At 49.3% G+C, this 11,956-nt stretch overlaps 2 protein-coding genes across 2 annotated transcripts; both read left to right on the top strand.

The window, feature by feature from the left end:
- Positions 1 to 1,502: 1,502 nt before the first annotated feature.
- Positions 1,503 to 3,086, top strand: EMWEY_00005870 (hypothetical protein, conserved; the record flags this gene model as incomplete). The annotated part of the gene is made up of 1 exon (XM_013481423.1): positions 1,503 to 3,086. One exon carries the CDS (start codon positions 1,503 to 1,505, stop codon positions 3,084 to 3,086), a length of 1,584 nt encoding a protein of 527 aa, XP_013336877.1.
- Positions 3,087 to 10,674: 7,588 nt separating this feature from the next.
- EMWEY_00005860 (40S ribosomal protein S30, putative) lies at positions 10,675 to 11,682 on the top strand (the record flags this gene model as incomplete). Its single annotated transcript, XM_013481422.1, has 3 exons — positions 10,675 to 10,745; positions 10,875 to 11,041; positions 11,507 to 11,682. The coding sequence occupies 3 exons, from the start codon at positions 10,675 to 10,677 to the stop codon at positions 11,680 to 11,682; spliced, it is 414 nt and encodes a 137-aa protein (XP_013336876.1).
- Positions 11,683 to 11,956: the final 274 nt, after the last annotated feature.

Genomic DNA, 11,956 nt, shown 5'->3' with positions numbered 1-11,956 from the left:
TTCAGTGCTAGACTACTCCCACGCTTTGTTTTGTTACAACCAATAGCCATGGCAGGACATGCGTACCAATACACTGTGTCTGGTGTGTTGCACACTGTTGGAAACCTTGGCTGGCCCCTCTTCTTACGCGGCCAAGCCCACGGGTTTTGGAAGCTAATTTGGACTAGTTAGCCACTCTAAGGCGCATTGAAAAATGTGTTGCCTTGAACAGCAAATAATTGTGCCAGAAATGAAAGGGATGAACAGGGATAACCCCACGAAAGGCAGGAGGCAGTCCCAAACCAGCTGTGGTTTCCCTGTGGTTTCGGCGGAACGTGCAGCAGCCAGGACGTTTGGGTACCACAACTTGGATCTCTACCGCTAAATGTGCCACGTTTCCAACTTCCCTTGTATACACATATTTTTCTTTTCTCTATTCATTTCATGGGCTCCTTCGAGGAGATGCTGCTGTGTAGTTGCCCTAACCACGATAGATTACATCGAGACTGCCGGCTGGCCGGACGTCCCACTGGTTACGAATCCTGCTAAAGGGAAACGACACAAAGCAAGGAAGTTTAAGGAGTCATTCTTATGTAAAACAGCCTATTTCGTAGTGGTCGTGGAAGTAGACATCTTGTCTTCCAAGTGTAAATCCCTCGACTGAACTCAAAGGCCAACCGGAGTTAATGGTACACATATTAATGGTAAACACCATGGAAGGAACGGAAGTGGAACTAACGGAGACTGCCGTACAACACATGAAGGAGAGACAACTTAAAAATATGAAACATACTGGGTCGAACCTTGCTCAGCATTCTTCTGTCAAGTATATCTTCATGGATGGTTCAGTGCCCCGTGAGCAGCTGAAGGGGAAATACAGAGGCAGACGGACTCCCCACACAAAGGTGTACTTCGCTACTGTTGTGGCGGTCGCTGCATCGCTAAGCATGCTTTTAGTTTGTTCCTTTCTTTGCCGATCCCTTGACAATAAAAGGAAGGCGGCAGGATTAGTGCAACGGAGGCTTTCACACAGTGACAAGGGGTATACGCTAGCCAACAGAAAGCGGAGTTGCGCAGTGTTAGAAAGAGACCTAAAAGGTTTGCAAAGTGTCCTGAATACAACTGAAGAATCATATTGGAGGGAGGCCACCCTTTTGCCAAATGTATACGGGCATACCGGAAGACCAGCAGTAGGAATACCATGGGTCTTACAGACATCCACTGGGACCTCTTCATTGCCTGTACGCGGAGGCGGTAACACACAGGAAAGTACACTTGCTGTTGACTTGATGGGCTCGCCTAATTCAGATATCAAAAGGGAAGCACGTGGGGGTGTTTTTCTTCCGACACCCCAGATAGAACAGCCTACAACTGCTACTACTAATGGTGCGAAAGCAATCTTGTGGAGTTCTGCTAGAGAGCCGAAGAAGGGGGCAAACGAAAGCTTAAGCATTCCGTCTCTGGGGCCCCTGTGGACTGCGCAAGATGATCCAGCACAAGGGAGTCCTGGTGAATTTGATTCGATGCTATTCCATTCTTTGTCTTGTGAGAGGACGGAGGGAACGAAAAAGGCTGCATTGAGGGGCACTACACAAGCGCGTTCACAAAGCCTCTTTGGATTTCAACCTTCGACCATCGAACAAGATGACGAGGCGGTTTTGGCGGGATCTACTGCTGCATCTTCAGGGTCGTTAGAGAGAGACTTTGTAAACCAAGGAGAGGACTTGGATTGTCAGGCACCGGCAGAAGATGCTGGGACAGGTGACTCCCGAAGTAGAAAGATAGCTGCAATTGTGAAAATGCTCTCCTCTGCTGCCGAGGAATTTGAGGCGGGTTCGAAAGGTGCTCAAGGACGGCTTCAACAGGCCTCTTGTGGACCATTTACTCCAAAGGCGAGAACGCTTGAAAGGGCATCTCTGGATCGACCTGCTGCTGAGTCGCCTGCTTCTCCTTCGGTTGACAATCGTGGAGTGATGGAGAGTTTGTCTGTGCAGACCCTGAAGACGTCCCACCTCGCAAATCGTATTGCTGATCCGCAGAGCGTAGATAATGGAGTGGCTGGCGATGCATCGAAATTGTCAGTCCCACAGTCACCGAATGAAAAAGCGCAAAGCAATTTACTCCACCATGACGTGGCATATGGCGTTGGACCTTACGGAACGCCAACCATTCCCTTTTATTCTGTTGTTTTGCGGGAAGCTAGTGAACCAGTGGTACAGGCACCGTTCGCAGGAAGCATGCTGGCAAACTTGCAGCTGGAGTCAACAGAAGATAATTTCTCAAGAACTAATGGGGTTTCTAAGAAAAGCGGGTGCAATGGTACACAAGGAAATTCGAATTTTGGATATGTACCTAGCTACATGCTGCAACCCGTGACATCCTGCCAAGCAACTACTATCAAAGCAGGCCCTTCGTCCGTATCTGTTTCTGTCTCGAAAGCCCCTGGAAACGGTGCAGGAACAGACATCCCCACTCCCACCTTAGCCCATCCATACGTTCGTCTGCCATTTGTTCCTCGTGAGGCAATAACACGCACTTTTGACTTCAAATGTGCACTCTCTTGCGGCCTTCATGATAGGTTCGTATTGACACATCTGGAGACCATGCGAACGCTGTTCGCGAAAGAATCCTTGGATTGGATTAGCGTGAACAAGCTCCTCTCTACTAGCCAAAGATTGGTCAACCATGCATTTTTCCTCCTACGGCTACCCCAGGTCCCTGATATCCCGAGCCGTGTAAATAGAAAGCTGGGACTTCTATTTCTCACGTTTGACGCGGTGGTATGTACTATTGAACTACTGGGGGAAAGCATGCTAACCGGCGCATGGTGGCGGAAGTTTACAGGTGCATTTAACACAGATTATTACCTAAAGGCAACGGGGACAATAGTTCCGGCTGAAACAGGTCGTGCTGGTTTTGGTAATCGCTTGCTTTCTGCATTGAGGATATACAAGACAGGAAGGCGGCCCCATGCAGAGGAAATCATCTCATTAAAACGATTGCTTTTCTGCTCCAATGTGTCCCCCGATATCTTCCAGAGACGCCAGTGGGACCAGTGGAGGTTGGACGATAAAGAGTGGTGTGGTGCGAAGTGGACGGGCGTGTAGCTGGCCTTCCGATGACCGAACTATGAGGGGCTGATTTGTTTGAACAGGGCACTGCTTGCCCACGTACGCTTGGGGCTTAAAGTGCGCGCATTGCTGAGTAGTTCGCAAGCTTTGAGCAGGAAGAAGCCACTCCCTTGCATGCACTAATGTGCCTTGTTACGCGTGCAGTCTTTTGGAGGAGCGATGTCAACCCGCTATACGCTATTATTTGCCACCTTCCCAGCCCTACTAGCTTTCGAAGTGCGTCATTTTGCTTGGTATTGCTTGCTATGTATTGCCGCACACCTGTCTAATGTGCCCACTCATAGGTTTTGCGCCTATATGCAGTATGAGCCCTGCAGAATGTCTCGATGTGATATCCGACGACTACCTGTATGATTAGGCATGCTGGAAGTTCGACGAGTCTACGAGGTGCAGCTGCATCCTTAGTTACCACTGTCCGTAGGTGAGGCAACAACTGCGAGACGTGAGCATCGGGCTTTTCTCCTGTTTTACTGTATCTGCATCCCCGCTACTGTTTGCATGCACTTCACGCGGTCCCCTTACCCTGGCCGGTCTTTTATTGGCTAGATCACCCTAACTGACGAACTTCACACTAGCGGCATAACGTAGTCACCTTCGAGGCGCATAAGATGCGCCATTTCGCCACATGTTTGCCAGCAGTTGTAAGTGCTTTTCGGTACTTCTGCATGTGCACATGCTGAAACTAGGAGAGGAGCAGTCCGTATCTTGTTCAGCGTTAGTGCAACGTGCTGTGCAACGCCAACTTAAGCACTGCCTTGCCAAGGGGCTGGGTGATACGAGGAAGGTGAGGAGCCAGAAAATGTGAGGTATTAACGTGCAAAATGCTCAAGTCCGTCTAAGTGGAGACACTTGGAGTGCGTTGGGATAAAATTGGACATCTTTCACTGTTTGCACCCACGTGTGCGTATAACACGCATGCATCCAGTCTTGTTATTCTGACAGCTTCACCCACAGACACCCAGGGAATACTGTATCTAAAGGAAGATTCAAAAGAACTTGAAGATGGCCTAAACCTGCACTTCTGCTTTCGAGGCTTCGCAAATGGTGGTCTTTTGTTTGGAGTGGTGGAGAGTTTCTCCTTCGGAGTTCCGGGCTGCACCTGGGTATGGTGGCTATTGCACCCCGCTGTCTCATTCCAATTCACCAATTAAGCATCCAGTTAAAGTACTTACTTGGTACTCCAAGGAGTGCGGTTGCTGCACTGTGACGGAGTGGATGCTGTTACCAATGCACACGCCCTCCTCCCCCAATTATATGAACTGATCCTCCGGTATCTTCAGGTCGTTTCTAAATAATTGCTAATGTGCAGGAAGGCTTTCCCGGTCCCGCCTGAAATCATGTATTGATTTTGGGCAGCCACAGGGAACATCACGTGTTAGTTGGCAGACGGGTTCGGACGGGATTCGCGAATGCTGGCTAAATAATGCAACCTGCATACGTCGATGTATGAAGCAGACGGTTCTGTGTCAAAGGTTTCTGCACAGTTGGGGCTCTACCTAGCACAGGCACAGCCTACAAATTAGGAAAATAGCATTCTTGCCTGAACAAGGTTGATGAAGCCAGACATATCCTCCAAACGGCGTGGAACGAACGTGTTGCAACTGCCGTGAAAGAGCGCAAAGAAAAACATCCAGGATGGTAAACATGTACGCAGATCCCTACACCGTTGTAGTTGTGCCTTGGAAAACTGGAATATTACATTGTTAGTCGACGACCTGTGTGATGCGTGTGCGCTTTATTGAAGCCAAAGATTCTCGAAGTTCCGGGACCCAATATTTTCAGCTGGCGCTACAAAATTTACCGTATACAATCGACACATCACGGGCTGTAAAGCTGTTGACACACGACAACTAAGAACTTTTGCCCAGCACCCAAATGGCCTGCAGCTGCCCTCTCTACAAACACCGCTTTGGCAGCGCACACAGTAACGCTAGAATGTACATTCTGTAGGCGACGGTATTTGCTCACACACACCTGCGGTTTTGTTTAAACATGAGGGGCTCATTCTTTACGTTTAATGCGCCCCTCCCCAGGGGAAGCCAAAATCTACTCTAGCGAAAAGGGTTTCCGCCATTGCGGCCAGATCGAACCCTCGTAGTAGCCTTTTGGTTGTTGCCCACCTGGCTGGCGCCCACGAGCTTAAACACTTCACGCTACTCCCCAATCTCCATCTGCATCCTAGTCTCCGTAGGAGTCTTAAGGGCAACAGGACCTTCCGTACGATTGTACGCCAGCCAGTCAATAAATCAACTGCCGGCTCACCCTTCACAAGTTACTGAAAAACATTTTATTGAGGCCGTTAACCGGCCGAGCTTATGGCGGTGCTGCTTTTCTAGGTGTTCAGTAAAGATCGCACAGCGTATGTAGGCTCATTTCTGCAAACTCGTCCACCCCCTACTCTTTGTTTCCTTAATGCCGTCATGTACGCCGCCAACATCCAGTCAACACAGCGCCAGAATTGGAAAATATGCAAAAGGCACGGGTGATTTAAGGTCACCTTTGTCACTCTCTCCCACCAAGGTTGCTTTCTCCTCCTTCATTGTCAAGTCTCCAGCCGTCATATGGAGCACTTAGAAAGTGCCTATGAGACAGAGGCGAGCAGAAAAGCATTTTCTTGAGCATTACGATTTCCCTGGCACATGGACGTTTTCCCTCCTTCAAAGTGCGCAGTGCCCTCGAAAGCGCATCCAAAAGTTCTAAGCGGAAGCGCGTTTGTTTGTTCGAAGGTGTTTTTCTTGGACGGGGTGGGGTGTCGTCTGGAACTAAGCTAGCAAAATGCTGAAACCACGCACTTGGAAGTTGCTCACCCGTAAGTGTTATTACGCAAAGAACAGCATCAAGAATCATAAAGCGCACCCCCAGAGCTCCAAGGGCACGAAGGAGGGTGCAGTGGGTCACCGGCATCGATTGATAAACGATAGCGTGGGAAACTAGCTTTTCCGTTATTGTCGTTAATACTTCTAGACTTTCTGGGTTGATCAAAGGTCTCCTAAGAATCCTGCGTGCCTGTTCCAGTAGCGGGGCTGGATCTGACGGTACAGAGTGCAAGCTGAAGGCAGCAGCTGCACAGAATTGCCTCAAGACAATTTGAGGATACAACAGTGGCAGGCGAAAATATACGTGGTGGAAATAAGAATCACCGCGGGGCACAGACATTGTTGGGGCAAATTGTAAAGGCAGCCCGGCAGAAATTCCTAGCAAGCCCGTCTTCAAACTCGGATCAAATAATAATGGTCGTGGGGAATGGGCCCCTTGAGAACCTTTCTTCGTCAGGCTTGCCCTATCCTGGGGAAAATCTGCAGGTTCACTACTCAAATTGACGTTGGCTGCCCTTTCTAGTTGACCGCCTGTTGCACCAACGACTGTTTCTATCCCCGTCCCTAGAAGCCCTTGAGGCTGTCCAGGTCCGTGGTGCATGTGTGCTGCCGCTGGTCTTTGCTCTGTTGAAACCGCGTCTGCTGGGCCTGGATTGCTGGAGGTCTGCCTTCCCCAATGATGAAAGACAGGATATGTTTGCTGTTCTAAAGCTCCAAAAGGACTTGCTTGAAGTGCATACCCAGTTGATAGCAGCACGCTAGGGCCTGCGGCTTCAAGAATAGGAGCCACGGATAGTGGGACCTCACCTCCTTGTTGTTGCGAAAAGCTCATCATACCTCTATGGGTAAGACTTCCAGCTTCTTCTGGGCCTACGTGTGCTTGTCGTCTGATCGGTGGTGGCGTTGGATGTCGAGGATGCCTGTGAGCCATTTGCTGCATACGGGGGGGCTGGGCTGGGGTTTCCAAAGGTCTTGAAAGAAGTTCGAGGAGGAGCGAATTCGATGGGACTGGAGATGGGGAACCAACCGGGCTGCTGATCCATTCTTCTTCACCTACACCTAACACCGCTTCGTCTCCCAAACGCACCTTCCGCTTCTTCAGTGGCAGCCGAGTCTGGGTTGGCGAAAGAGATCGACTGGTTGTACTCGAAGGATTCCCACATTGTGGGGTAAGGCTAGAGCCTGAATCACCGTCATCTGCAAGTTGGCGAGCATGAAGGTGCTCCACAGCCAACTTCCTTTGACTAACACTGCACAGCGATATTAACATAGTGACTGCAGCAACAGATGCCAAGCCAGCCAAAAGGTATGGTATGCATGGATGAGTATGCAACGGCTTTGATGGAAAACGGCGCACAGGGCTTCGGTCGGCAGATGGGTCGATACGGGTTAGTGCCGGTCCGTTCGACGGTTCGGCATCCACCGGAAATACGGCACCAAAAGTAGAAAACATTGGAATTTCCGGCTCAAAAATAAGCTTCTGTGAAAGTAAATTCTGCAAGAAAGAGTGTCTGCACAACAAAGCCTCTTTGCAGAAGAAGTTTTAGGAGAGCCATGCAGGATATCGCTTCCGTGTTAACCCGAAAGTGGTTCAGTTTCCGCCATAAGCGTCTCCGCCAGCAAAGATGCAAGAATAGCTGATGACCGCAAAAACGTATGACTACTTTCAACTTTTACGTGAAAAGAATTTCACGCCGGAGACACGCCTCTATCAGAAAGCCCTCTTTGCTCTGGATATCGAGCGCAGAATTGCAAGATGCAACGTCTTTGGACTTGCTTGTCTGGGGGAGGCGTTTGGAAGCATACGTTACCATCTTACATAATTTGATTGCTTCTGTTTGAGAGCTTGAACGCTTTAGTTTATCTATGCTTGTGAATCAACTGTATGGCACGAAGGCATATTATCTGCCACCTCTTCTTCCGCAAGGACACATTGAAGATCGATGCGCCAAAACGTCTGTGCGGAATCTACGAGAGGGATTAATTACAGCTTCATGTCCATTCGGACTCAGGTGCCACCTGTTAGCAGAGTATACCCAGGTTGAAGCGTTGTGGGTTCGGTTGTACATACGGCGTTCCACTATCCGCGTCACAGCATCCATGCCGCCTAGATCAGTGGAGTCCACATGGAAGGTTTGCTTCTGCTTCACTGTGGAGCTGTATTGGAAAATAGGTTGCAGCAGTGCTAGGTGCAACCCACGGCAGGCCGCTTCCTCTCCCGTGGTGGCGCGTGCGACATGACGGTCTGCTTCAGTATGGTTTGCAGTCGTTTTGTTATGGTCGATGCAAAGCTGACATATGAATTCGCTCTGAAATGTGCTACTTTGCGTTCATGTCGGCGATAATACGTTTCGGAAAAGCATGGAACTCCTAGGCGTGCTTAGTGGAGGGTTGAGCCACTCCCCTGCTATACCAGACCTAGGCCAAGCGATGTAAGGGCTATCCTTGCTGGGCATGTCCACTAAAGCAGGTGCTATCGTAGCTTCCGATTTATTCTAAGTCCACTGTGAAACTCATTGAAATATCTATCCAGATACGTTGGGCAGTCGAAAGTCTCGGGTAAGAGTGTGTTCCGCGGCCTTTGGTGAAGTGCGAGCACTACAATGAATATTCCATTGAGTCACTAGATACCGACCCCGTGAAAATACAGAAAAATAAAATATAATTAGTTCTCAATCGGATCACTTAGTCATGAAGTAAGGTCAACCAGACGAGTGCTCACCTACCTATCCGGAAGTTGGGAGTGTGCTGGTGGAGGAGGCACTGACCCTTATAGGGCGGCAGGGATACAGATCCCATTCGTGGACGCGACTCGACTGATATGTGCTTTAGTGTCTCATTATGGTAATTTATATGATTTTGGCTCTATTTGTAGGCGATCCACTGCCAAAGGGGGCGAATCGGGTTATACGTAGTGGCAGCTGAGAGTTGCTAGTGCGCTGCATTCGGTGCTGGCATCCAGGACACGTGAGAACCTATTTCTCCCCCTGTCGAGCGCATCCTAGATGTCAACGACCACTCTAGCAGTCGAGCGTAAACGGGGATCTTGTGTGATAGCGCACGATACAGTCGACCATCACTTTGTGCTGAAGCTTTACGCAAAATCAACGATCATGATATACCAGGTCACAGATGCGGCAATATAACAGTGAAACTAGCCGTAGGGTGTTTCACCCGTTGCCTATCATTCAGTTCAGTGATAAGTGCAGCTGCATGTTTATCCAGCGAGGAGGATAAACCCAATTTTGAAGGGAGACGGGAATGGTCACACAACAACTTAGTTGCAGAACGCCGTGCCTGGCCGGTGGGGGACCTGGAGTTGGCGCAAACTAGAATGTGGATGATGCTGATATCCTTAATCGTGAAGTAAACTTGCGTGACACCCCACAAGTATCGCACAACTCAGTCATTTTTCTAGTCCTTGAAGCTCTTCGTGAGGTGTGCCAGGGACCTATGAGCGGTTTAAACGGTGAAACATGTATACTCCCTGTAATTCTTGCATGTTCCTACCCCCCGCCCTCCCTAGTAGAGCTCTCTCGCAGATACTTTGTCTTCCTGCTCTCTGAACGGTGTGCGTAGCACGCGGAAATGCGCTGTGTCTTTGAATTGTTGACGGGTTGAAAAAGAATTCCCCCACTGCTGAGTTACTGGTTACTAAGGGAAAAGGCTTATAGAATTCAGGTAGGTCGTTTACTGGAGACGATGTCATATGTGTGATGAGGCTTCTCGCGGCCTCATCCGCACTCTCTGCCCAACCGAATTCCTTAACCGTATTAAGTGGAGCCGTTGGAGCGTCGACGGTGCTGGTGAAAACCGAAATGAAGTTGCGGTAGGGCGACTTGAGACCGACGGAAATTATGGACCTCCATTTTCTGCATTGTAGAGACCACCTCCAATTGGGCCATGTCTCCGGCGGACCTCGCTCGTCCCCTGCTGCCGATACACCACACCGTACGAACCCAATTTTTCGCATACGAAAGCCAACATTTTTGACGTTTTGACGAACCACCGCAGCCGCTAACATAGCAGTTGCCAAGCAAATCGCAGGTGTTGTACGCGCTCTTGGACATCCACAATTCCGGAGTACCCACGGATGTCATTCATGTAATATAGCGGTTAATCCCCAAATGCATTGACCCCCAAGATTGCGGTCGGCCTGCCGCTGCAGTTGGGCACGTAAATTAAGTCTCCTTAAAGGCATATAGACGCACTCCAACTTGTGAGTACGGCAATGAGCCGCAGTCTCTCACAACGAAGTGCAAGAATTTCTCCGCTCTTCCCGCCACCGTCACCGGTTCTGCGCTGTCTAGAAGCGTCTTCGCGTCTTTCTCCTCAGCTCACCGTTTCTACTCCTCCACTGAAAAAGGATACAGTAACGTGAGAAGCGTTGAGATATGAATTGCCCCCTAGCGGCCTTCCTGATACAGCATTAATGTCGTACGACGATAGTGTACACGCACTCCGATGTTTCGCCCTGGGTATTCCTAGGGTTGTAACCTGGCCGACCACTCAAACGTAAATATCCCATATCATGGTAGTATGAGCAATTCCTTATTTGATTTAGCATTTTAGGCCAATAGTCCCGGATCTACTGTGTTACAGCAACGCTACAATTGATTTGCAAGCACTGGAGGAGGCTCCGGGCACAATCGTCTACGACGCTTCACACACAAGCATTCTACCAGTACTATACTCGGGTGCAAAAGCCTAATTTAGAAGTTTTTCATCTATGTGAAGCAGTGAACCAAATGACAGGACTGCCACCCCCCCCACCGTACACAACAGGGAGCAACGCTTCAAACGAAGTAGATGTGGACAGGTTAGCCCAGTACCACTTTGTGGTGGTATACATAACAAAGAAACAATAATAGCACAGGGGTCTTTTAATATAGGTTGATGTATTCGTTATGCTACTGCAAAAATCTGCGGTTTTTGTGTGAAGTGGCAGTGGGGCTGCTTCCAGCCCCTGGGCGCGCGGTCTACTCTGCCGGTTTGGTATGCTGCTCACTAGCGCCGGTGGCTCAACCACATTTAATTTTTTTCCGGTTTTCGTTTTCGGGTTTTTTCGCCAGCCTGCCAATCAGTACTATCTGGACTCCGAGCTGTCAAAAATGGGTGAGTTTATCCTGCGTGCTATGCAGAGGATTCCGCAAGTGATGCACGCTTGTGCTTGCTCTCTGCGCATCCTGTGGACTTCCTGGGATTTTAGCAGAAGTATCAGTGTGTCTTGAATTTAGCTGCTATCCCATAGAATTTATATAAGGTGGGGGAGGTTAAGGGACTAAGGCGACTCAGGGGAGGAGCTAAACCTACTGCTTTGGCACCCCACACCATGCTTAGGAGCATTGGCTCGTCCATCTCTTCCAGAAGCCGAAGCTGCTTTAGAATGGTCTCTTATATTATGCTAGGACTTAGTTTTAAGTTCGTTTTCCTACCCAAAGGGAGGAGGCTTGTGTGAGGAAGGACGGCGGGGGTATTTGGGTCACAACTGGAGTTGTTGTTTATTCTGTCTTGCCTATCTAACCGATTTGTAGGTTAGTAAGTTATTCCGGTCATTTTTATGTATTGTGTATGACGCAGGAAAGGTTCACGGCTCCCTCGCCCGTGCGGGTAAGGTCAAAAATCAGACCCCCAAGGTGCAAAAGCAGGAGAAGAGGAAGCCCGTTACTGGCCGGGCGAAGAAGCGTCAGCTATACAACCGGAGATTTACAACCACACTGAACCGCAGACGAGGTCCGAATGCCCAGTCCCCTTGATTTGAATAACCTTACCTTAGCGGCCACTATGGAGTTATTAGTCAGGAGCAACAGGCCTCGCGGACGTGCTCGTTGTTTGCGTTTGTTGCAAAATGAACGCTGATGATGTTGTTTGAACCGAGAGGAGGAGTTTTTCTCCGTCTTTTTTTCTGCGAGAACATCCCAATAGTACATAAGAACTTCAGGGTAGTTCTTCGTTGCTAGTATGCAGCTCAGAGGACCGCGCTCTGCACAAGCTAGACTGTATTTTGCCCTGTATTGGTTAGGTTAGAGT

This window comes from Eimeria maxima, genomic scaffold (genome assembly GCF_000499605.1).
Source record: "Eimeria maxima Weybridge genomic scaffold, Emw_scaff33, whole genome shotgun sequence".
NCBI lineage: Eukaryota > Apicomplexa > Conoidasida > Eucoccidiorida > Eimeriidae > Eimeria > Eimeria maxima.
Note: the sequence above shows the minus strand (reverse complement) of the source record. Positions and strands in the feature narration are given on the sequence as shown.